Source organism: Rhineura floridana, chromosome 13, assembly GCF_030035675.1.
Source record: "Rhineura floridana isolate rRhiFlo1 chromosome 13, rRhiFlo1.hap2, whole genome shotgun sequence".
NCBI classification, from domain to species: Eukaryota; Metazoa; Chordata; class Lepidosauria; order Squamata; family Rhineuridae; genus Rhineura; species Rhineura floridana.
This window is the reverse complement of record NC_084492.1, coordinates 1,149,921-1,177,160: the sequence shown is the minus strand read 5'-3', so window position 1 is coordinate 1,177,160 and position 27,240 is coordinate 1,149,921. Positions and strand designations below refer to the sequence as shown.

Here is a 27,240-nt window from a genome sequence, read left to right as displayed (position 1 = left end):
GGAAAAAACGTTTTCTGGCCTTGCAATGGAGGCCAACAATTCCCTTGTCAATCGCAACCCTGACTTCACTTATTAGCTACATACCTGAAAGGACGGGGCTAGAGCAGCCAGCTATGAGCTAATTTAACAGAAGTTGCGGGGAGGGGGGAACTGACATTTTGGTGTATATCTCTTGAACCAGACCACCTAGAAACTTAATTTTTTTTAAATGAATGCTGAAAGTTTGGAGATTGAGGTGACTCATCCAGAGACCCAGAGATGACTCCAAAAATCTGGAGTCTCTAGGCAAAAACCGGAGACCTGGCAACCCTATCAGGCATTGCTGGCACAGGATGCAATTTGTCTCCAGAGCTCTGTGGGGCCAGGGCACAAACCTGCTTTGTGTGTGTGTGGTGGTGTAGTTTGCATTGCCAAGATGCTGAGAATGATTTTTACCCTTAGCCTTATATCCTATGCTCCTGCCTGCCTGCTTTTTCTGCTTCCAATAGTCTTGGTCTCATCCTGAACCAACAATTGCCCTGAATGGAACCGTGGAGGCCTCTGAAGCAAGTGTCTCCCAGCTGGATTCTGAACATGTTTTCTCAAAAGTAAGTCTTGCTGAACACTGTGCGTTCCTGGCCAGTATGTTTAGGGTTGCAGAGAGAAACAGTAGTGTGGGAAGCCTTCTCCTTCTTCTTCTTTAGGCAGGGGGATCAAAGCAAAGGCTCTAGTCGGCCCAGGCAATGATAATATTCTGCTGCTCAGGCTGACCGTCCCCCCTGGTTGGTGACTCCCTGGTTGGTGACTGACTCTGTGGCTCAATGGTCAGAGAAATCTGAGGCCAGTAAAAGGATTTTGGGGTCATTCATGGTGTGCTTGGTGAATCTGGGAACAGTTGGTGCTTGGGAGATGAATGGCCAAGTTGTATCTGGGAAGCCCTCCTCACTGAGAGCAACACGTTGCATGTGAAGAGTACCAAGGAAGCCTGCTGCCCCATTCTTTTCAAATATCAAAAACCTAGAATGACCCACATGTTGACGCAGACAGTGTTAAAATGACACTAGGCAGTCCTGTTTCACATGTGCATTTTCCCATTGCTCACAGAGTGGTTTGCAAGTGTTTCTCCTTCAGGCAACCTATTCATCACTGCGACCCCCCCCTTTCCAGTATCACCATCCTGACTTCCCTCACAGTCCTTGCACAGCCCAACATGTCAGGCCCATCTCTGTGTTTGTATGAGAAAATGTGTGTTGTCCATGTTAGTCACAGCCACCCCCTCTCCCCTTCTTTTTGCTGCGGGGGTTGAGAATGAGATCCTGGCTAATGTCTTCTCCCACAACAACAGACATCCCTAGGAGCCAATAAGCATGAAAGGGGAGAATGTTCGCTACTGAGAAGACTCTTCTCAGTGGCTGACTCACCTCGTTTCACTCTGATTAGCTCCAATCAGCAGGAAAGGACAAGGAAGCATGTTAGAATACTCTTCTCACTGGTGAAACTCCCCATCCATGCTGGCTGACTTGTAGAATGCTGGAGACATAGGGACCCTGCTCCAAAAAAAGTAAGGTGTCTAAGACCCCCTGAGTCCCTGGATGACTACACCCTTGGTGTTATCTGTTTACTTATGGCTGCATGCTTCTGTGTGTCAGGTATGTGAAAGGTCCATTGCTGGTCTCTTGTCTGAAGCCCACAAAAACCTGGATCTGGCCTTGCTCCAGTGTGCCACACAGGATTCTGGAGCTCTTGGTGACCACCATGTTCCATAAAATTTACATTAGTTTCTTTGCCTCTAGTCTCTCCCACCACTGGCATGTGACCCCTAGAAAGTTGCCTTGATGGGAATGTGGCCCTAGGCCTGAAAGTTTCCCCACCCCTGATATAGAAGAACAAGCCTTGCTGAAACAGAACCAGCATGGCTTCTGAAAAAGTAAGTCCTGTTTCGCTAATATATGAGAGTTCTTTGAGACCGTCAAAAAGCATATAGACTGGAGAGAGCCAGTCAGTATTGTTTTTGAAAAGGCCGTCACCAAAGACTCCTGTGGATCAGGAACCGAGTAGGAAACAGAAAGCAGAGAATAGGAATAAATGGACAGTTCTCCCAATAGAGGGATGTAGAAAGTGGAGTCCTCCAAGGACTGGTATTGGGACCTGTGTCTTTTAACTTGTTTCATAAACAATCTATAGTTAAGGGCAAGCAGTGAGGGGGCCAAGGTTGCTGTAGATCCAAATTGTTCAGGGTGAGAAGAGCAAAAAGGGATTGTGAAGAGCTCCAAAAGGACCTCTCCAAACTGGATGAATAGGCTGTAAAATGGCAAATGCAATTCAATGTAAGCAAATGTAAAGTGATGCACATTGGGGCAAAAAATCCTAACTTCATGTATGCGCTCGTGTCTGAACTGGTGGTGACTGTCAGGGAACAAGACCTTGGGGGTGGAGCGGATAGCTCAATGAAGATGTTCCCCCAGTGTGCAGCAGTGCTCAGAAAAGATCATGAAGAACAAACCTGAAAATAAACTGCCAGTCTCACAGCACTGTTATACAAATCTATAGTGCAACTGTCCTTAGCATACTGGGTACGGTTCTGGTCACCTCGCCTCAATAAGGATATTGTAGAGTTGGAAAAGGTTCAGAAAAGGGCAACCAGAATGATCAAGGGGGTGGAGAAACTCCCCTATGAGGAAAGGTTACACCATTTCAGGAAACAGGGGGACCTGGTAGAGATATATAATATTATGTATGGTGAGAAGAAAGTGGACAAGAGATACATTTTTGAAAGTGGGACAAACTGAAATAGCTGTTAAGTAGGAAAAGCCCCACCCTCCACTCCACCGCAGGTGCTTGACACTCTTAATAAACCATCCCACCACTTTTGCACATAGAGAACAAAAAGGTACTTCTGCAGTGTGGTGTGGAATTTGCAGATTCACAGCGCTGAAGGGGCCCAGAAAATGCTCAACCCTCCCTGACAAACAGGAGCTCATATGTTTTGGGCACGACCCCTTCCTTGGCAATGCTGCCCTTCTTCGAGTCACCTCGGCTGAAGCCAAGCAACTCTAAACTACCCGCAGCTTCTCAGCACCACCACGCCCCAGAAAAACCACTCCATCCAGTTTGCTGCCGCTGCTGCCGCTCCTGCTGGTGTTTGGGTTGGTTGGAGAAATATGTGTCTTCTCCCTCCCCTCTTCTTCGTGCTAGCACCACTCCTGCAAAATGGGGTTTGTTTTTGTAACAGAGTTGCCTGTGAAGGAAAACTTCACGTCCCTCCCAGCCATTGGGTGGTCCTAGCCTGTCAGGGCCCCCAAAGCCCCTGGCTTGAGCCTGCGCATTGCTCTCTGGGAAGAGAAGGGAGCCAGACACTTGCAGCACCGCTGTGCCCTGTGGCACACCTCTGGCAGTACCTTGCTAACTGGTGTTGACCCTGGCACCCGTATACCATGGAGGACAGGGAGGGTCATGTCTTGGCACAGGGTACATTGCAAGCCCTGGGGCTTGTTAGACACAAAGACTCACTCAGGACAGAGTAGGGGGCTAGAGCAGTCACACACAGAGGAGCCAGGCTGTGCCAGGGGGACTTTGGCTGCCCAAGGCCATGAGCAAGAAACAGCTGGTTCACGCAAATGCACGTGACACTGAATAACTACACACGGGCCTGGTTTGCACTGGCATGGATTAATCTGCCTTGAGGAATGTGTGGAACAATTACCAGAAAGCACTGGATGTTTTGAAGTCAGGTGAAAGTTTCTGCCTGTGTGGTTAGATCTGCGATGCCCATTACTAATGGGAACCAGCTATTAGGAGTGTGCACCAACCATAAGACTTGATTCAGACCCAACTTCAGTACTTTAGAAAAGAGCAGGATTTGGTCCAAAGTGCTTCAGTGACTGTCTGATTTGACTTGGAGCTCCTTTTGGGAAGAAGGGTGGGATATAAATTTAATAAATAAATAAATAAATTCAAAACCTGATTAGGAAAATGGATGAAATATGCAGGCATGCAAGGCCCTGCTTAGTTGATAGCAACTGCCAAATTATAATCAAATAGGTCCATGACTTTTTGTGTTGGACACTTTACATTTTAATTGAAGGTTTTTCACCACTTTTTGTTTGTTTGCCGCCCTGGGAAGAAGAGCAAAATAAAAGCCACCACCATTATCATTTTCATATTTTTTTCCCAAAACAGACTGTCTATAACTTTTATTTATTTATTAAATTTGTATCCCTTCCTTCCTCCCAAAGGAGCCCAAGGCAGCAAACAAACAATAAAAGAATAAAAACATCTTTAAAATAATTCCACACACTGGGGAGAATTGGCAGAACTGGATGAAATTTGTTGGCATGGAGCCCCTTCGAGGGGATGGATCCTGCCAAATTGCATAAGGATACCTGTAGAGTTTGGGATTTGGGGATTTTTTCCTGCAGTGGCAACCCTTCAGTATTTACAGAAAATTAAGGGAATCCTTTTTTATTGTTTTATGGGCAGTATGTATGAAAATAGCATTACAATTTTTATTAAGTATCTATGCATACAGAAAGGAAAGACAGAAACACAAAATAGAAATTGAAATATTAAGTAGAATATAAAACTAAACAATTCTAGCGTATTACTGCCTTAAAATATCATCAGTAATTAAACTAATGATTATTGAAACAAAAACATTTCAGGCCTATGCATCCCATTATTATTCCCAAAAAGAACAAGACATGCCCACCAGCTCATGAACTCGGTGCCTCTTGTTGTACCTTCCCTCCTATGTACTTATTATTTATCATTATTTCCAGAGCTCGGAAATGTTACTTTTTTGAACTACAACTCCCATCAGCCCAATCCAGTGGCCATGCTGGCTGGGGCTGATGGGAGTTGTAGTTCAAAAAAAGTAACTTTTCCGAGCTCTGATTATTTCTTACGTTTCAACCCTGCCTTTCTTTCATCAAAGAATCCAAGGTGGCACACTTGTGGTTCCCAAGCAATCTCCCGTCCAGGCACTGATAAATCCAAGTTCTAGGCATTTTCTGTGCTTGCTGAAGGCCTTCCTCTTTCAATAAACATTTTAAGTAGATATCTTATCCCAGTCTGCATTTGTATTGGAATTGTATTTAAATGTGATTTTAAGGATTTTTTTAAAAATATATTTTTTAAAAAAGATGTTTTGTTTTTAAGATGTTTTATAGATGCTTTTAGTGTTTTGTCACTTATTTGCCACCCTAGGCTCCTGGGATGAAGTTAGGATATAAATTTAATAAATAAATATCACTGAATGCTGACTATGAAATATTTAGAGATAGATAGCTTGCTTTGCCTGATGATGTGGACAGGGTTCTTGGAGAACTGTGTTTGACCCCTAACCTTCGTGGGTGATCAAGACTGGCAGGTCAGAAAATCCCTGAGTTCGGGCCTTGTAGGCCATCTGGTAGCCCAACCATCCCGCTGAATGGAAGGAACCCAGGCCTAGAGCCTCCCCAGCTGGCAGAGGGATTCCCATCCTCTGTTTGCAGACCTTCGGGCAGACAGAGCCCTGCACCCGCCTGCGCAATGGGTTCCCTGGTCACACTGCGCTTACTGGCAAGCACCTTCTCCTAACGCTCAACCAAAATCTACCATGCTGTCACTGAAGCCTATGCCATCTAGTCCTGCCCTCTGAGGCAGCAGCAGAGAACAAGCCTTTGCCCTCTTTCATGTAAGGACCTTCAGCAATTTTGAAGAGTTCAGGTTTATCGATCTGCATGACTGAGTTGCTTTAATGTCTCGCTGTGAAAGGCCCATGTTCTGACTTTGCTAAAAAAAGCAGCCTGTGCACCCTTTCCTGAGAAAAGCCATCTTTGGACTCATCTGATGTAAATAATTAACATCCAGACATCATCATAATCATTTACAAAATATGCACAGAGAAAGAAAGAGGGAGAGACGTGCCACATACATAAACTACAAAACAAGAGAGAGCATACAGTTTGTAACAACCAGACTCTGGTCCACTCCACCCGCCAGATGTGCCCCTCAGAACATTTAAGGCAACGTTTGTGGGTGCCACTCTGCTTCTGAATCTCTGGGCTACAACAAAGGAAATTGTTCTCATAAGAACATAAGCACATTATATAGTGGTGGGTATTTGATTAAAAGTTCAAACTATTTGATCGTTCGTTGGGGCTGAGTCAGTCGGTGGGTGGCTGGGAAGGGCTAAGAGTCACTTTCGTAGGAGAGCACTTGATTTTGCTTCATGCAGACTTCATTATATTAATTGCGTCTGGGGGCAATGCTGGAAAGCTAAAGTTTTATGTTATGGTTACTATTGTTGGCTTGTTAGGTAGGGAGCGGGAAGGGTAAGAGGGGAAAGAGGGAATAGATATCCAGTGCCAGAGATGAGGCATGTTCATGGTGACATACAGAGGCTTTACTCAGATGAGATTATGGGCCTCATTTTTCTTATTAGTATGACTTTATATCCTACAGTTTTATCATGGAATACTAACAGTCTAGGAACTGTATTTAAAAGGAGAGTTAATCATTTGTTTTAAAAAATCCAGATGTGATTTATCTGCAGGAAACACATGAAGAAAACAAGGTAAGAGATTAATCACCGTAATAAATAGGATTTCACATTTTATTCCTCATGCCATCAAACTTATTCAAGAATAAATTATATTTTAATAAATGATGAATTAATTTTGGCAATTCAATCTACTTGTATTGAAACCGTCAGTAGATCTGACCATGCTCCTGTTTCATTAAAATTAAATTTACAAGCAAATATTAGATGTCCATATACATGGAAACTGAATCCCACGCTGCTCTTGAATACTCTTGTAACTGAAAAAAATCAAAACAGAAATAACAGAATTCTTATTATGCAGCAATACTGATACTCACACCCTAATGGTACTATGGGAAACCCTGAACATTGTGACGAGAGGGCATTTCATTAGTGAATATAGTAAGAAAGAAAGGGAACAAACTAGTGTACACATGATGGCTGATATTAGACGTTTAGAAATAAAAATGCAGGGGATTAAAAATATATGTATTATATTAAGCAATATATTGCTTAACATGGATGGAGCTAAATTCATAGAATAATAGAATAGTAGAGTTGGAAGGGGCCTAGAAGGCCATCAAGTCCAACCCCTGCGCAATGCAGGAATCCAAATCAAAGCATTCCCAACAGATGGCTGTCCAGCTGCCTCTTGAATGCCTCCAGTGTTGGAGAGCCCACTACCTCTCTAGGTCATTGATTCCGTTGTCGTATGGCTCCAACAGTTAGGAGGTTTTTCCTGATGTCCAGTCAAAATCTGGCTTCCTGCAACTTGAGCCCATTATCCCGTGTCCTGCACTCTGAGATGATTAAGAGATCCCGTCCCTCCTTTGTGTGACAACCTCTCATGTACTTGAAGAATGCTATCACATCTCCCCTCAGTCTTCTCTTCTCCAGGCTAAACATGCCCAGTTCTTTCAATCTCTCCTCATAGGGCTTTGTTTCCAGTCCCCTGATCATCCTGGTTGCCCTCCTCTGAACCTGTTCCACTTTGTCTGCATCCTTCTTGAAGAGCGGAGAACAGAACTGGATGCAGTATTCAAGATGAGGCCTAACCAGTGCTGAATAGAGGGGAACTAATACTTCACGCGATTTGGAAACTATACTTCTGTTAATGCAGCCTAATATAGCATTTGCCTTTTCTGCAGCCACATCGCACTGTTGATTCATATTCAGCTTGTGATCAACGACAATTTCAAGATCCTTCTCACATGTCGTATTGCTGAGCCAAGTATCCCCCATCTTATTACTGTGCATTTGGTTTCTTTTTCCTCAGTGTAGAACTTTGCATTTATCCCTGTTGAATTTCATTCTGTTGTTTTCAGCCCAATGATCCAGCCTATCAAGGTCCCTTTGAATTTTGTTTCTGTCTTCCATGGTATTAGTTGTGCCCCCCAATTTTCCTGACCTGTGTTGGAGATAACTTTCTCCTTCAGAAAATGGAGGAAGGAACTAGAAGATCAGCTGGCCTTGACTGGATTCTAACCATCAGAGATGACTTGGTGAATGAAGTAGCAGCTCACTGAGTATGAGGATGGCAAAATGACAACAGATAACAAAGAAAAGGCAGACGTGCTCACTTCCTACTTTGGCTCAGTCTTCTCCCAAAGGAGGGTCTATGACCCTCCTGGGAAACGTAAAGTTGAAGGAGTAGGATTGCAGCCTTAGATTGATAGACGAATGGTCAAGGAATACCTCATTACTTTGAATGAGTTCAAATCTGCAGGGCCCGATGAATTGAGGATGGCAAAATGCAACAGATGGCAAAGAAAAGGCAGAACTGCTCAATTCCTACTTCGGCTCGGTCTTCTCCCAAAAGAGGGTTGATGACCCTCCTGAGAAATGTGAAGTTGAGGGAGTAGGACTGCAGCTTGAGATTGACAAATGATCAAGGAATACCTAATCACCTTGAATGAGTTCAAATCTCCAGGGCCCAATGAACTGCATCCTATTGAAGGAACTGGCTGAAGAACTCTTGGAACCACTGTCTACTCTCTTTGTGAAATTATGGGGGGTGGGCGAGGTTGGATGAATGGAGGAGGACTAATGTTGTCCCTATCTTCAAAAAGGACAAAAAGGAGCACCTTGAAAACAATGCAGTGATTACTAGAAGCCAACATGGATTTATCAAGTCCAAATCTTGCCAGACTAATCTTATCTCATTTCTTGATTGGGTAACCTCCCTGGTAGACTGCTGTGGACATAATATATGTCGACTTCAGCAAAATTTTTGACAAAAGTGCCCCATGATATTCTGATTAGCAAGTTAGCTAAATGTGGGCTGGATGGAACAACTATCAGATGGATCCACAGTTGGCTCCAGTCTGTGGCAGCTACCTGTTATCAGCTTTTGTTTATAGAAAAGAGAGCACATTGGCTGACTGCCCAAAACTAGACAAAGGAGGGAGGAGCAGAAAAACCTCTTCCAGTCTGCACTTTTCAAGGCTTGACTGGATGTATAATATACTATACACAAAACATTAAACATGGGGCCAGCCCATAACACAACAAATCTAAAATTATGCATAAGATCATTTAAATCCCTTGGGGTTAACATCCCACAAAATTAGAACCAAATTGAAAATATGGATTTTAGACCCCTAATTATAAACATCAAACAAATCTTAAAAGAATGGGAACATCATGCTCTCGGTTGGTAAAAACCGCAGCAATTATAATGGTTATTTTACCAAAAATTAATTTTCTTTTTCAAACTATTCCAATTGCTATCCAAATGGGCAAATTATCTTTATGGCAAAAAATACTTAATCATTGTATACATGGGAGAGGAAAGGCCAAGACTCTCAAAAACAATGTTATATAAGAACAGCATGAATCGTGCCTTGGCTATTCCCTAGCTACAATACTGCTATGACCCTGCACATATTAGGAATATTTTTCCAGTCTTGCAGGGGAATACTGACAGAGTTTGGCTTACTATGGAACAATCTGGAGCATTGCTACAATATATAAAAGCATTCCCATATTTGATTAATCTTTCTCACAAATTAGATAACTTCCTGAAACGTGCTTTGGTACATATGGCAGTTTGAAATCAATATGGGAATAGGATTTACAGACTATGACAGACGAGATGAAATGGAATGGCAGGTGGTCTAAACATCCATTTAAATCAGGATCAGCTAAAATCCAAGAATGAACTAAAAATTATTCTCTGTTGGTCTCTTCCAAGTTAAATAAATTAACCCTCAAGTATCACCTTCCTGTTGGATAAATTGTGGCAAACAGGGTTCTTTCTACCATATGTGGTGGACATGTAAAGAAACATCAAGTTTTGGTCCTTGGTTTTTATTTCAATTAACAAAATTACAGGTCAGTCCACAACTGGCATTGCTGATGATTTGTGATGATAAGACAACAAAGGTATGTTCAAAGATCTTGTTATAATGTTGGTTACAGCAGCTAGATTAGTAATTGCTAAACAGTGGAAAGCTTCTCACTCACATTTACTGGATTTTTGGTATCAAGAGGTATGGCAAACAGCTTTGATGCAGCAACTCTTGTATAGACTTAAAGCACTTCGAAAAGGAACTGAGAGTGACAATTTTCATACTGTTTGGTACAAATTTATCTGAAGAAAATGGCATCCACCATCAACACATGGAACCCTATGAAGAAGGTTGTTGGTAAAAGACATCTTCTTAACTTCTTAACTGCCCGCATAAGCCTGGCGTAACAGAAAGAGTTTTCAGCAGGCATTTAAAGGCTAAAAACAGAAGGCACCTGCTGAACCTCTCTTGGAGAGCATCCCACAGATCTGGGCTGATGACATCGAAGGCTCAATTTCATGTCGATGTTAAATGAGCCTTGCCAACTCGGGGGATAGCCAGAGCCGCTTCTGCAGAAGATCTCAATGATCGAGCTGGGATATAAGGGTTCAGGTGGTCCCTAAGATACCCTGGACCTGTGTTGGTCAGGGCTTTGTATGTTAATGCAAGGACCTTGAACCTGGCTCAGTAGTGGATGGGCAGCCAGTGCAGAGGTTTTAAAAGTGGTGACACATATCAGCCATGTGCCCCCATCAGCATTCTGGTCGCTGCATTTTGCACCTGCTAGAGCTTCCAAATCAGGGCCAAGGGCTGCCCCACATAGAGCACATTGCAGTAATCCAGCCTCGAGATTCCAAATGCATGGACCTCTAGTGACAAAGATGAATCCAGGAGTACCCCTAAGCTACGGACCTGGTCCTTCAGAGGGAGCGCGACCCCATCCAGAACAGATAACTTACCTATCTCCAGGACATGGGAACCACCTACCCAAACAGCCTCCATCTTCCCAGGATTCAAGCACAGTTTACTGGCCCTCATCCAGTCCACTACAGCATTCAGACACCGATCTAAATTGTTCACAGCTTCTCCTGATTTAGATGTTATGGAGAAATAGAGCTGTGTGTCATCAGCATACTGATAACACCTTGCTCTAAAACCTGGGCTTCAAGCAACAATGCTGGATCTAGGAGTACCCCCAGCTACATCCCTGCTGCTTCAGGCCATCTAGAACAGGCAGCTCACCCAATTTCTGGGCACGAGGATCGCTGACCAGCAGTACCTCCACCTTGTCAGGACTCAGCTTCATCCAGCCCATTACAGTCACCAGGCACCAGTTCAACACAGACCTAGCTGCATCTGGTTCAAACAGTCTGGGCTGGAGACAGAGCTGAGTGCCACCTGCTTATTGGTGGCCCCACCATCCAAATCTGGTCATGGCCATTCCCAGCAGGCTCATATTCAGGGATGGGGAATCTGGGTGGCCCTGCAGATGTTGCTGGACTACAACTCCCATCATCCTTGACCACTAGGCGTGCTGTATTGTAAACCGCTTTGAGATCTTTCAGATAGTAAGCGGTCTATAAATGGAAATATAAATAAAAAAAATAAAAAATCCCCCAACACTGATGTAAATGTTAAACAGTATGAGGGACAAGCTCAAAGCCTGCAAAGCCCACCCCACAATGGCCACAGGGACAAACAGAAGTCCCCAGATGCCATTTTTTGAGAGCCAGTGTGCAGGCCGGAGTGGAACCCCTGTCTCCTGGCTAGTGGTAGAACAGATCAAGAGACACCAAAAGGTCAAGGAGCATTAACAGGGTCACGCTGCCCCCTGCTCTCCTGAGCAAGGTCATCTGCTGGTGCAGCCAGCAGAGGGGAGCCTCCAGCCCGTGAGCCTAACCAGGCTCACAGAGGCCCTAATTTGGCCCATGAGGCCGTTTTCCCCAAGCCGCACTCCCCTGCCCCACACAGAGTCGGAGGGGAAGGCACAGAGACCAAGGCATTGGCACCAGGTTTCCAAAGGGATGTATCAATGTCATTTGTGCCAGCATGCTCAGTCTTACAACACATTCACACATGCTCTGAGTCTGCAGGGAGGTCGTGCCCAGAGATGGTTGCTCTGCTGCACAAGGATGGCTACTCCAGTAGCACAGAGGACAAAGCAGGGCGAGGCGGAGGCGCCATGCTGCACTTTAGGGTGTGGCAGAGGTTTTTGCCCAAAGTTGGCTGTGTCTTCTGTCTCTTGATTATATGACATGGCCTTGCTTGCTTTTAATTATTTGGAGCCCTTGGTATGATGTGGCAAGTCTCAGGAATGCAAGTCCTTTTGCACCTACTTCCAGATCCTTGCAGGGGGCTTCTAGACAAATGGGCACAACCATCCTGAAAGGTAACATTCTTCTTCCAGAGAATATTGTTTCGTAATCTTATACTCTGATATTTTAAAAGACCTGTTTATTTAAGGGTCGTAGCTCAGTGCTTAGAGCATCTGTTTTGCATGTTGAAGAACCCGGGTTCAATCCTCAGCAGCAGCTTCAGGCCAGGCTAGGAAAGAGTCCCTGCCTGAATCCCTGGAGAGCCATTGCTGCCAGTCAGTGCAGACGGTGCTGAGTTAGATGGACCAACGGTCTGACTCACCCTAAAGGAGCCTCCTGTGTTTCTTCTTTGTGCTAAGGTAGCCATCAGCCACCATCCCTCTTTGGTAACCTTTGCAAAGAGCTCGCACTCATCCAAAAAATCCATTCATCTTCATTCACAAAATTTTGAACTGATCATATGACAAACAGTAATATTAAAAAGTTAACAATGTGCATGAATCTATTCACAAAATCTCCAGTCCAGACTCATGAGGTGTGTGACAGTCTTGAGCAGTCAAAGATGCAGTTGCAAAGGAAGATCCGAGAGACCCAAAATGTGCCCCCAATTGTTCCTTGCCTTGTGTTCAGCCCCTTTTAAATTTGGCACTCGATGCACTCCCTGCTGGGGTTGGCTTCACTTAGGAGCTCCCAAGGGGAGCCGATCCCTACTGAAGGTGAACTCTGGACAGCTGCTTGAGGATGAAGCCGTGGCAGAGAAATATCCTTGGATAGGCAAGATGATGTGCTCTCATGTGAGCTTGTTGTTTTGTCGTGAGTCTTATGCCACGCCTTCCACTCCATCTGTTTCATCACCCAAAGAAGCCCAGAAGAGCAGGGTGCCTTTTGTACTCCACATCACCAGGGAGGGCGCTTATGCGTGGTGCTCTCAGTGGCCCTTTCTGTCTCGCTATTCCACAGTGAGACCAGGACCTTGACAACAGCTGTGGCTGCTCTCACATTGCTCTTTATTCCATTATTCCAATGGTAATCTGCACACTTTATTTGATATCTCACACAACAGAAAAGTTAGTTCTGGAAATCTTATGGAATATAGTGGAAGTTTAGCACTCATTTCCGAGATAAATGCTTCCAGAAATAATCCGTTTGCAAGCTTGGGAACCCAGAAAATCATGAGAGGTTTGTGCTAGAATCATAGATTAGTAGAGTTGGAAGGGGCCCATAAGGCTATTGAGTCCAACCCCTGCTCAATGCAGGAATACAAATTAAAGCATACTTGGCTGTTAGCTGCAGCTGCTCATGAGAACCATATGAGAACTACCCCAGCATGCAACGCGTTCCCACCCTTGATGTCATGAGTCCCATGGAATATTCCTGGAGGGATCAAGAAGCCTTCAAGGTCCCTCCCAAGAAAGTGAGCCAGGCTTCACAAGAGTGGGAAGGCTGCTGTATCACTATAAATCTTTTTATGTGCACTCCCTCCACTCAACAGACTCCTTTCTTTGCCAATAATGGCTATCGCCCACTCTCCTTTCAGAATCCCAGCTGCACACTGGCCATCCCTGCAGCTACTGAATATGTTCAAGAGTTGCAAGCAGGGCCGGCTCCAGACATGCCAGGACCCTTGGGCTCCAGCCTGCCCCAGGCCCCGGCACACACTGCTGTGGATCACACCGCCTGCATGTGTCCCTTGCTCTGCCTATCTTTCTGTCCTGTGTTTTGCGGCTGCATGTACAGCGCTGCCCTTAACCAAGATGGCAGCCAAGGTTTCCCTAAGGGGCTGAAACCTCCACCTCCATTTTGGTTGATGGCACACATGCGTGCTATGCACACGCAGGGCTGCTATCAACCAAGATGGTAGCGGACGCTTCAGCCTCTTAGGGAAACCTCAGCCACCATCTTGGTTAAGGGCAGCGCTGCGTGCATAGCCACAAAGCACAGGAAGTTGGCGAAGCGAGGGAACGGGCGGGTGATACTATCTGCGGCAGCGATTCTGCCGAGGATCATGGAAGGGGAGCGCTACTCCCCTACCCTAAAGAGGGGCCCTTCAGGGGCTCCTCTTGGCCAAGGGGCCCTCAGCCAGGGCCCAACCTTGCGGCCCTTTAGAGTCGGCCCTGGTTGCAAGCTATGCAACAAATGCTACAGCAACAATTGGAGAGAGCCAAAGCTGTCTACAAGTGGGCAGATGATCAACATCGGTAGCTAGGTCCAGAAATCCAGGTGGGAAATCAAGTATGGCTCTCAACGTGCTACCTACTGACCTCTCCACCATGCCACAAGCTAGAAGGAAGACCAGTGGGGCCATTTGAAGTGGAGGCACAGATCAACCCAGTGGCTTATCAACTCTGTTTGCCTCCCTCCATGTGGATTCACCCAGTATGTCTCTGGAAGAATGACCTCGTCCTTATCGGGTCTGAAACTCCTCCCGCACCAGTACTGATCAATGGTTGATCAAATCCTTGCTTCTCACCGCTACAGGAAGAAGCTGAAGGACTTAATCCATTGGAAAAGCTTCGGACCAGATGAATGTTCCTGGGAAGCCTCTTTTGATGTCTACACTCTGGAATTGGTGAGGTGTTTCCATGGACACTATCTAGATAAATCGAAACCTCAGGACTGGGTGGAGGACTTGCATGAGAGGGGGGATGATGTCATGAGCCCCATGGAGCATTCCTGGAGTGATCAAGAAGATACAGGATCAGACCCAGAAGAGGGTCTCATTGGCTGGCAACAAGAAGGTGCTGAAGCAGAACACTTCAGCATTTTTGACAGGGACAGCTCCTCCCCCTGAGCTCCAGTTACAACAGAGGGAAAACCAGCTGACCAGTAGCCCGCCCCTTCTCCTCTCCTCCATCCCCCCCTCTTCATTCAAGCCACTGCTGCTGTGCACACCTCCTCTGGAGGGGGAAGATCTCAATTAGATGCCGATGCCACCCCAGACGTGCAGGTAGCTGCGACGGCAGGCTCATCTGGCCCCATGTCCAGTAAGAGAAGCAGTAGCTGGCTCATGCATTCCCGTCCCGTGAAACCTTCCTCACTCAAGTAGAAAGAGTCTGCCCCAAATCCATTTAAGGGTGTTCAGGGTGTTTATCTAATTGCTGCAACTATCTTTTAGCTTTGAGTAGTCATGCCTAGTTATGCTGTTATGCAGAATCCTGTGTAACCTGTAAACTGATCCATTAAACACTCTAGATTAAGTTCCACATTAAATATAACAGAGAAAAATATACCAGCGGGTCTGAGTCTGATCTCAACAGGCTTGGCCATTTTTGTTTGTTTGCCTGACAAAAATTGTACTGGTATTCCACTGTAGGAGTGGGTAGGAGTTTCCCCTTCCTCCTTTTCCCACCCCATCCCCCATATCCAGGCACTAACTCGCACAGTGAATTACGGGGGAACTACAGTGCTCATGTATATAATGGGTGAGGGACAAAAACTAGATATTGTTTGTTGCAGCAGTGTGAAATACATTTGCATGAAATGTTGGTATATCAGCCGAAAAAGGCACTGTTCCTTAATGCAACAGGTACCGGACAGAAGCAATACCATTTTAATCCACAGAACTGATTCAAATCAAATTCAGATTCTTTATTGTTACAGTCATAGACCAAAACATTTATATAAATAAATACCATTTTAATCCACAGAACTGATTCAATAAGCCCCATATGTGAAAGCAGCCCATGTCAATTGGAAAATTCCCTGCCTAGACCATGCAGGAATCCCTCAGAATCCATTAAATCTCCAGAAGTAGATTATTTTAACAGGCCCCTCTCTTGTCATCACCAAACCCCTTTCACCAGGAAATGGTCTCTCCATGACAATGGGACCACTTTAATGCCCCATCTGAGCCACCACCTTTGTAGCAGAACAAAAAAACAGATCAAGGGTATTGCCTGAAGCTTATGATTGTCATGGGGGCCAAGAAGTCTTGACGTAGCTCCAACAAGGCTGCCTCAATATGGATATAGAATCCCCCTAGCAAAATTATCTGTGGGTTCTCCAACAGCTATTGGGGTTCATGTGGTTCTATCTCTAGCACAGCCTTTCCCAACTGGTGTGCCTCCAGATGTTGTTGGACCACAACTTCCATCAGCCTCAGCCATTGGAAATGGTGGCTGAGGCTGATGGGAGTTGTGGTCCAACAACATCTGGAGGCACACTGGTTTTGAAAGGCTGCTCTAGCTGAGTAAAACAGCAAAAACACAATGAGCAATAACCAGCCCCCACCTCCACCCTCACACAGTCTAGCAGAATAAAACAGTCGTGTTTTCTCCAATAAAGTATGCAATAACAATTTACTAATGAACACTTTGTGCATACAGAGATACAGGCACAGCTGAGGAAATCAGAAAGAACTGGAGGTTACTCTCAGTCCATTGTTTTCAGCTTCTGGCAAGCAGCGCGCAAGTCTGCTTGCTCCATGTGGTAATGGAGAATTCAAAATGTGGCACAGCAAGAAAAAGGAGGAAGGGGAGGGGAAAAACAACAATCAATCAGCAAACTACATCACAGCAAACTATAGAGTTTTCCTAAGTATGGCCAGAGACTGCACATCTCACTTTAACTGTCGTAAAGCATTATAGCCCTGCCTTGTAGTGGTGACATGCAAAGTTGCCTATTTCCAACAACAACACCTCTGAGACCATCAGCTCAGACAGCGTGGGTGCTTTATGTATTTATTTATTTAGCAAGCAAGCAACATTTTGGCTTAGAAGCCATTTTGGCATGTAAATGGTATACATTAGAACTCCCTGCCTATCGTCATCCAGAAGGCTACGGCTCCTTTACTGTATTGTTTTTGGTGCCTGCTTAAAACACTTTTGTTTAGACAAGTCTATCCAGACCAGACATGTTGATGTGGATATGTTTAAAACTCGTTCTAGTTTACTGCTAATTTTAAATGTTTTTAATTATTCATTTTTAGCTGTTTTTACTGATAATTTACACTTCCTTGTAAACTTAGAGGTTTTGTTACAATGAAATGGTGTATACATTTTGTTAAACAAAATAAATAAATAAATAGAAGAGGAAGTAATAAAATGGCCTTATAGGCCCCTTCCAACTCTACTATTCTATGATTCTATGAAAATAATATAGCCTGCCCTTCACCATGCAGTCCCAGGGCGGGTTACACACAGCACAATACAATTTAACTAGGTTGATAACATCTGACAACCCAAATCTTGCTAGCTGAGGGAGGGTCCAGTAAAGGCCCCCACCTTCCAATGTCTGTGGCCCCATCTCCTTACCTGACTTGGTCAGACCTCAGTGCCATATCTCCCTCTGCTCAGCATCCCCAAATCCTCCCCCTCCAACCCCAAAGAGCTTTGGCTGAAATGTTTCAGAAGAGGTTATAGGAGAGGTGTGAGGAAGGACAGTCAAATGGCAACAGTAGAAAGCAGAAAGCAGGATTCAAGACTGGCCAGATTACAGTATTCTATAATCTTAGAAGGGGGCATGGCTGTGAGGGCCACGGCACTTCTGATTTTGCCACTACCCTACTGAAAGACATAAGACTGTTTATATAATTGTGCAGGAAAGAGACAGGGACAGTGCTGGATTTAGGCAAAAGCTAAACAAGCTACAGCTTAGGGCCTCACAATCCGCAGGGGCCTCAAAACATTTCAGAATTTTTTTGGGGGGCTTTTAAAATTTTATGTGTACTGAATATATATATATATATATGGTGTATTTTTTTAACAAAGGGCCTCCAAGCTTTATATAGCTTAGGACCTCACCAAGTCTAAATCCGGCACTGGACAGGGGGCATGTGACCCTGTGGATTCCCCTTGATCTCTCAGCAGGGATTGCTACTGTTGACCACAGTAACCTTCTGGAGCATCTCAGGGAGGTAGGGGTTGGGGACACTGTGCTTCAGTGGTTCTGCTCCTGCCTCCAGGGCCGTTTCCAGAAAGTAGTTATGACAGGCTACTGTTTGGCACCATGGGAGCTTTCCTGTGCTGACCCTCAGGGTTCCATCTTTTCCCCATTCTATTCAAAGTCTATATGAAGCTGCTGGGAGCTGTCATCAGGAGATCTGGGGCTCATCTACATGGTGATTTAATGTGTGTTTGGTGCTACTCACATCTCCTTTTAATTCGCATGGTGCATATGACGTTACTGGCAAACAGAAGTATCATGCAGATTCCCCCCAACTCAATCTGCTGATAATACAAAAAGATTAGAACAATACGGCTCTATTCCGCTCCACATGTCTTTGAAAATGGGTTGCTTCAATTATTTTTCATGGGCGGGTGAATCGTCACTTTCAGCTACTCCCCTTTCTCTGCCCACTAACTCTCCCATGAATTCCATTTTGTTTCTGGTGGTTTATCCAGCAACTTCTGACTGCTCTGTCCTCCCCCCTTCACAGTTTGCAGCAACCCTCCCTTCTTTCCTCCCTTAGTAAACTTCCTTCACTCCTTGTAACTAGCAATGAGAATTGCCCCTGGATGTTATCATTCTTTCTCATATTCTCTATCTTTGTGGAGAGAATTTTGAAGTGACATCTCTCTGCATCTGATTTCCATTTTTTTCTCCAAAAAATCTAAAGTGGATTTTTTTAAAGTTGCCTGAAATATTGTTATATTAATATTGTTATTTTGCCAAAATATCGATATTGATATTTTCTCAAAATATTGATATTTTATTTAAAATATTGATATATTTGTTTTTCCAGTGGAGAAAAATTAACTCAGAAAAAGCAAGGGGCAGATAACCCCACTTCTTTTCAACCACCAAACTTAAAGAAGTGGTGGGGCCAGGAGGGAGCAGAAATACTGCTCAGGTCAAAAATATTTGCACATGCCCAGTAACTGAGCACCCGGAGGGAGTAAAAATGTAAAATTAGAGGGCAGGGCCACAAGGAAACAGCGACACAAATCCTTCCCAGAGGAACGCCTGCTTGTGTGAATGGAAAACAATAGATTTGAAGTTACCATTGAGCATGAAGTGTGGACCTTGCAAATCTATTACAACAGTGAAAGCTGTGTATTTGCTTTGAAGAAATGCTCCCATGTTGATCAGCCCTTGGAGTGAGGTGTCATCAATATGCAGATGACACCCAGCGTGGTCTCTCTGTTCCATCTGAATCAGGAGAGGCGGTTGAGGTGCTGGACCTATGCTTGGAGGCAGTGTTGGGCTGGATGCGGGCCAGTAAATTGAAGCTGAATCCTGAAAAGACAGAGGTGTTATGTGCCCCAAGCTCTCAAATCCAGGAGGTGGGGAGTTGACCTGTCCTGGAAATAGTTGCACCCCTGTGGAAGGAGCAGGTTTGTGGCTTGGGGGTATTGCTAGATCCAACACTGTCATTGAAAGCTCAGGTGACCTTGGCGGCTGGAAATGCCTTTTTCCTGCTACGGACCCTTTTGGACAGAGATGATTTGGCTATAGAACTCCATTGCATTGGATTATTGCAGTGTGCTATAAAATATATGGGGCTGCCCTTGAAGATGACTCAGAAACTTTGACTGGTCCAAAATGCAGCAGTCAGATTACTAGCAAGGGTCTCATATAATTCTTGTTTTAAAACAGCTGCATTGGCTGCCAGTTTGTTTCTAGGCCCAATTCAAGGTGCTCAGGCTTATGTTTAAAGCTCTGAATGACTTAGGCCCCAAAGATTGCCTCCTTCCCTGCAGACCCTCTTGGGTGTGGTAGTCCCTCCACCCACAGAAGCGGGGGGGGGGGGCAGGAGAAGGCTTTCTCTGTAGCAGCCTGTAAGTTGTGGAACTCCCTCCCCACAGAGGTGTGCCTTCACTATACAGCTTTTGTTGTATGAAGAAGCACCTCTTTACCTTATGTATAGGATCCGCTCTAACTGTTTTGGATTATATTGCATTATATTGATTTGTTTATTTGATAATATTTCTGTACCGCTTACCTTACTGTTGTGACCTGCCATGGGACCTTCGGGGGAAGGGCAGGCAAGCCAGGGGCTCTGGGATTCTGGTCAGAATGTCATTTGCTAGCCTAAAATAACATACTTTAAACAGCGCCTGTGTTACTTGACAGCGCCAGGGCCCCTTCCAGTCCTTGCCGGCAGCAGCCTCTGATGCGATGGGCTGTGAGGACACTGCGCCACCTGGTGGCCATTCAGGGAACAGCTCTCAAAGCTTCCCCTTGCTCTTCTCCCTGATCAGCCACGGGGCATTGGAAGCAGCAGAGCTGCAGGCTGAGACGGACATGCAGGAGGGCCCAGCCATTTTCGAGGGGCAACCCCTCCGCCTCCCTGATGGCCGGCAAGAGGAAGGAGCAAAGGAGCATCTGAGGCCCTAATTATTTCAGAGAACGTCTCCTCCCCTCTGGCAACCGGGGAGGACCCTGGCTCAGTGGCAGAGCAGCTGTTGGGCATGCAGAAGGTCCCAGGGTTAACCCCCAGTGGGGCCATCTTCAGCTGGGACTGGGAAGGACTGGAGAGCCACTGCCCGTCAGAGCAGACAAAACTGGGCTGGATGGACCCCAACAGTGCCCTGCGGAGCCTCCCTGCCCCAGTGATTCTATTCTGTAGGGCAGTTGCCTCCACCAGGAGAAGGGCCTGGTCCCTTGCCACCCCAGATGTGGATGGCCATCTCTTCCAAGGAGGTTTGTGCTGTGTCCCTTCTGGCTTCCCACAGACACACACAGACTCACCCCCCCTTTATTCCAGCTGGTCTTTGAAAACTGGAGTTATAACCCATGTTTTGTGGCTCTCGCATTTTGTTCTGATGTGCTCTAATGATTTCATTGTCATATTTTACTTCTGTAAACTGCTGTGATATATTTTATGAACAGTGGCATGTAAGTGATTTAAAACGTAAAGGAGGAAACATCCTTTCTCACTGGGCAGCAGACACAGCCAGAGGTGTGCCAGGTTAATATGGGGCCCTCAAGCCTCCAACTCCTGCCCCACACCCCTTCGAGTCTGCCCCTTTGCCTCCAGTAAAGTCCTGGGCATGGGTGCTCCCAGCATGCAGATGGCTCCCACCCAGCTTGAGTTCCTTCTGTTTGCACTCGAGAGCTCCTGAGGGCCCTGGAAGGCCTTGGCCTGCCCTGGAGAGCTCCTAAGGGCCCACTTTGTGGCTTGCTCCCCTCATGGCTCAGGGCAGGCGGCCTTTCTGGGAGCGAGAGGGGCTGGCCGGCCGTGCCTGGCCTCTGGCATTTGCCCCCTTCTCCCGGCAAGCAAGCAGGCAGTGGAGGCTGACCCAGGGCAAAGGGCTGCAGCTGGAGGAAGGAGGGATGGGGAAGTGCAGGAGCCATTGGAAGCCGGCTCCCACCAACCTGGCTCCTCAGAGGCTCTCTGGCCCTGGGCAACAACCTGCCATTTTGGGCCGGCCGGCCGGCCTCCCTCCAAGAGAACCAGAGGGAGCCTTCGACCTCTCCCATTGGCAGGGCAGGGGCAGGCTCCTCCTCCCCCCCCCCCCGGCCTCCTCCTCCTCCTCCTGCTGCTGCTGCTGCTGCTCTTTATAAATCTTGTGCAGCTTCCTGTCTCCCAGTCCTGCAGAAGCACGCCCTGGGCACTCTTGACGGGCAGTCCCACCTCGCCTGCCTGCCTGCCGGCGATGGAGCTGGGCTGCTCCTTGGTGTGGCTGCTCTTCTGCTGCAGCCTGGTGGTGCAGCTCCTGTGCTGTGACCTCTTGCTGACTCCCCGCCTGCTGCTCCGTGTGGGGCTCCTGGTCCTGCTGCAGGGTTTCAGCCACACCGTCCTGCCCCTGCCCCTGGGCACGGCCCTCACCGGCACCGCCTGCTGGCTGGTCTTGGCAGGGGCCACCCAGAGGAAGAGGATGCCTGCCTCGGGGAGAGCCGTCTTCGTCACAGGTGAGTCTGGCGCATCCTGGCAGGCTTCCTGGAGAGCCGTCGGGGAGAGGACGGCAGAGGAGGGTGCCAGGAGGCCCCTCCAGCTTGTCGGTCAGCGGAGCAGGAGGAGACCTCCCTCAGACAGGGCTCTGGGCTCGCAGCCTCAGTCGCTGGGTCCCGTCAACGGCAGGACTGGCGACCCAGAGGGAAGGGGCTGGCCTTGGGCCACATGCGGCGTGGGGCTTGGCTTATTTGCACGAGCCCTTCAAGCCCTTTTTGGCAAGTCCCCTGCCCTCTGCTTCTGCCTGCCTTCTAAGGGGCATATCCGATGGGGGAGGCCCACAGAGAACGAGCCCCGTGCCACGTTTAGCCAGCCCTCGGGGACCCCGGCAACTCTGGCCACACTCGGACGGAACACTTGCCCACAGTTCCACAGGGAAGGACAAGTCAGAGAGGTGTCCCCTCTTGGTATGTCGGGGTGCTTCCGAGTTTGTGCCCCACAAGCAGGGAGCTCTGACACACAGGCCATTAGGAGCTGCCAGAGCATCAGGCGCGCTTGGGAGGGGCGGCAAAACATTGCCTGGGCGGCATAGCAGAGAAAGGCAGCAGGCCGGCTCGCCAGGGGCTGGAGTTGTGAACAGCCCCCCGACCCCCGCGCGCTCCCAGGCAGGGCATCCGGGAGACGGAGGCCACTTGTTCGGTTTCCTTCTTGCTTGCTTGCGGAGGGTCTTTTGCCTCCGACGGACCGCGCGGGCGCAGACAGCATTCTTCCCCCGGCAACTTTCGGGAATTCATGGCGAGGCCAGCAGGTGTGAGCCACGAAGCCTTGGGCGCTCTGCGACCTGCCAGTGACCTGGAGGGGGGGCAGAGGTCAGCTCCGCGGCCCGGCCCGGCCCACATTTGTCCGAGGCCGCGATCCGAACCGTCTGGTGAAGGCTGGCATAACTTGCATCCCAGCCACAGGCGCAGGAAGCCCTGCGGCAGGGAGGGACTTTACTCTTCTGCTGCTGAGATGGAGGCAGGGCAGCGAGGAGAAGCCCCGCGTCTTCGGCAGAGGCGGGCGGCGGAGGCGGCTGTGCAGGGCGAGCGGCGCGAGCGGCACCCGCGGCCTGCCGAGGAGGCGCTTTGCAACGCGTGGAGAGAGCTGGCCGGGCCTGCTGTGGGGACAGGGAGGGAGATCGGGGAGGCTCGCCAGGGCGCTTGACGGGCAGGTGTGAGGCTGGTGTGATTGACGAAGGACCTGGGTCTGGGGGGGGGCGCTCGGTGCTTCGGAGGCTCCGTGTTTATTTATTATGACAGGGGTAGCCCACCTTTCTTTCCCCCAAGGTGCTCCAGAGTCTCCTCCCTCCCCATTTTAGCCTCTCAACAGCCCTGTGAGGCAGGCTTGGCGGAAAGGTCACTCAGTGTGCTTCATGGCTGAGTGGGTATGTGAACCCTGCCCTCCCAGGTCCTAGTCGAACACTCAGTCTAAGCACTACACTACACACTCAGTGCTCCAGTTAGAATTTCCAATGGCATCTTCAGGTAGGGCTGGTTCTGCCTGGTTTTTCTGCTAGGCCCCTTGAGATTTGCTGCCAGTCAGTGCAGACACGACTGAGCTAGATCAGCCAAGGGGCTGTTGGCCGTCACATTTAAACATAGTTCTAGAGATAATCTTCAAAGTAATTTGAAACCACAATCGCCAGAAGGAAAATGTGGAAAATGTGACGATCCATTTACAAATTACGTTCAGTGCTGCTGACAATGGCAATCAAAAGAAATCAGCCAGTGGCCAAGTTCCTGGTGGGTGACATAGAGCTGCCCTCCTTTTACAGGGGATGGATCTAGCAGTACCCTGGCGGTTCAATGGACAGTCCAAGTTGAGAGACAGTCTACCCCTCTGAACACCAGCATCTGGGGCTACAGCCCCAAGGGATGGGCATAATGTTGCTGCAAATTCTGCTTTTGAGCTTCTCTAACTGAGGCACCTGAGCAGCAGTGCAGCTTACCTGCTACACCAGCGCCCTCCAGAGAAAAGAAACCAGGAAAGGGGCCATGCTGGTTGAACAGTCTTGTGGCACCTTTGTTATGGCATAAGCTTGTGGGGACTACACTCCCACTTTGTCAGATGCATGAATTGTTATCCTGAGTTACAGGGGTGTGTATGTAAGTGTGTATGATGGTGGGAGATGGGGATTATAGCCAGTGAAGTCAGAAGGAAATGAAAGGCAGAAAAGTACAGATTATGATAATGATGTTATTAGCATTCACAGAAAAGCAAAAAGCAAGGCCAGCTCCAGACACTCTCGGATGAGACAGATTATCTGGATCCATTTCAGTCGGGTTTCAGGCCTGGTTTTGGCACAGAAACAGCCTTGGTCACCCTGTATGATGACCTTTGTTGGGAGAGAGACGGGGAGTGTGACTCTGTTGATTCTCCTTGATCTCTCATCGGCTTTCGATACCATCGACCATGGTATCCTTCTGGGAAGACTGGCTGAGTTGGGAGTGGGATGGATTGCATGGCAGTGGTTCCGCTCCTACTTGGCGGGTCGGCTCCAGAAGGTGGTGCCTGGGGAACATTGGTCAGCTCCATGGACTCTCCAGTATGGGTTTCCGCAGTGGTCAGTTCTGGCCCCCATGCTGTTCAACATCTACATGAAACCGTTGGGTGCGGTCATCCGGAGCTTTGGAGTGCGTTGCCATCAGTATGCTGATGACACGCAGCTCTATTTCTCCTTTTCATCTTCTTCAGGTGAGGCTGTCGATGTGCTGAACCGGTGCCTGGCTGCGACAATGGACTGGATGAGGGCTAATAAACTGAGGCTCAATCCAGACAAGACTGAGATGCTGCTAGTGAGTGGTTCTTCTGACCGGATGGTGGATGTCCAACCTGTCCTGGATGGGGTTGCACTCCCCCTGAAGGAGCAGGTTCGTACCCTGGGGGTTCTCCTAGAACCATCTCTGTCACTTGAGGCTCAGGTAGCCTCGGTGGCACGTAGTGCCTTCTACCAACTTTGGTTGGTGGCCCAACTACATCCCTATCTGGACAGAGATAACCTGGCTTCAGTTGTCCATGCTCTGGTAACCTCCAAATTAGATTACTGCAATGCACTCTACGTGGGGCTGCCTTTGAAGACGGTTCGGAAACTGCAGCTTGTGCAAAATGCAGTGGTCAGGTTGGTAACAGGGACCAGACCATCCGAACCTATAAAACCGATTCTGGCCTGTTTGCATTGGCTGTCTGTATGTTTCCGAGCTCGATTCAAGGTGCTGGTTTTAACCTATAAAGCCTTACACAGCTTGGGACCACAATACCTGATGGAACGCCTCTCCCGATACGAACCCACCCGTACACTACGTTCAAGATCAAAGGCCTCCGGGTGCCTACTCCAAGGGAAGCTCGGAGGGTGGCAACAAGGGATAGGGCCTTCTCAGTGGTGGCCCCCAAATTATGGAATGAATTCGCTGACGAGGTGTGCCTGGCGCCGACACTGTTATCTTTTCGGCGCCAGGTCAAGACTTTCCTCTTCTCCCAGGCGTTTTAGTATGTGTTTTAAATTGTTTTTATATTGTTTTAAATTTTAAAATTGTGTTTTAAATTGTTTTTAAAATATGTGTTTTAAATTGTATATTTGTTTTAATGTTTTTGATTGCTGTAAACTGCCCAGAGCGCTTCGGCTATGGGGCGGTATACAAGTGCAATCAATCAATCAATCAATAATTGTGTTGATAACACAGTCATCCTGGCATTGGTAAGCCAATTAACACATATACCTGTGTGATAAAAATCCATTGTCCCAATTTGGTCCACAAGCAATAGCACTGAACTTCTTTATGTATTGTTATTCAATGGCTTCACGTGGTGGTCTCCTTTTGAAGTTCCTTTGTTCTAGAATGGCCACTTCAAGGTCACTTACAGAGGATCTTGCTGGTAGATTGAAATGTCCTCCCCACCTTTTGAATATTGCCATTTCTGTTTGTCCTTTGTAGAATGCAGAGGGCCTTACTAGCAGAATATCACCTTGGAAGGTGAGCGGATGAAGAAGCCCTGATGCTGTGGGTGATATTATTAGATCCAATTTTAGTGTTGCCAGAGTCCTCGGCCATGGTATAATAGCTGGCCTTCCTCTGTTTGTTGTTGTTGGTGAGAAGGTGTTTTAGGTTGGCCAGGGGGAGAGTACAATCCTGCCTCCCAAGACGTGTGAGAGGGAAGATGCCATGGTCCAGCAAGGGCTCTGGTTTTAGCTGGGAACTCTTTTTTTCCCCCCCAATTAATTTTTATTCAAATTTTCAAAACCAAAACAATACAAAAAGAAAAAACACAAATCAATAACTAATACAATAAAAAAAGAAAAAAATATTAAAATATTGACTTCCAATTTGTCGTAGTTCAGCTATAAGTCTATAATATATAACAAGCCTGTCTCTTAATAGATTATAAAATCACCTTCCTCCAGCGGTTATCTTAGTTGGTATCAAATCTCATTAACATCATATCATTTTATTCTTCCACAAAAAGTCAAAGAGAAGTTTCCAATCCTTGAGATATATGTCCATCAATTTTTTTCTAGATAAACATGTCAATTAATCCAACTCATCAAGTCTACTAACTCCAGTAATTTCAAATCGCTCTTCTTCCATTATCCGTGTTGGTTCCATCTTCCATCTTTACGCACCCAATAATCTTGCTGTCACAGTCATATAATAAGAGTCTGATAGGAATTTCCTCCATCACAGATATTTCCTTGCCATCAATTCCGAACGTATCACTGAAGTATTGTTGCAAAGCCGCATCTCTGTTCCTCTTTTTTACAGAATACACTAGCACATCTCTTGAAGATTTTTCCATTGACACAAAACAGGGATTAATTCTGTTAACTTTCTCCATTTCAAGTTCCATCAAATCCTTCCAGTCCAGTATTTTTTTCGAACCGATAATATCTTTATCTCCAATCTCTTCATTAATTCCTTCAGGGACAGCGCTGAGTTCCAAACCGTAATATTTGTCTCCAGGATCCATCACAGCCAGGAAATCCAAATCTTTTTCCAAGTCCATATTTAATCCAATCTCCATAGTTTGAACCTTGCCTTTAATTTTTCTTTCATCCTTTTTTGGTTTTCCAGATCTATCTTTATTCTCCTTTCTCATAGAATCCTGAATTTCTTTCAGCTCCTGTCTCATTTCATCAAATTCAATTCTCAACGCTTGTCTATTATTTCTCAGTTCTTGTTTTATTGACTTAATCCCATTCATTATTTTCTGAAACATATCTAAAGATAAAGTCCCTTCTTGTACATCCATGATCTTCTTAATTGTCATTCTTAAAACCAAAGGAACAAAACTCCTTCAATTTTCAATGTCCCAAGCAAAGAGCAG

The 27,240-nt window shown here is 46.8% G+C and overlaps 1 protein-coding gene across 1 annotated transcript in view; it reads left to right on the top strand.

The window, feature by feature from the left end:
- The first annotated feature begins 21,589 nt into the window (after nt 1–21,589).
- Nucleotides 21,590–27,240, top strand: part of HSD11B2 (hydroxysteroid 11-beta dehydrogenase 2) — a 70,392-nt gene continuing 64,741 nt past the window's right edge. The window contains exon 1 of the mRNA XM_061594022.1: nt 21,590–21,902. Coding sequence (XP_061450006.1) covers nt 21,647–21,902 — 256 coding nt within the window. The 5' untranslated portion in view covers nt 21,590–21,646. The remainder of the gene's footprint in view (nt 21,903–27,240) is intronic.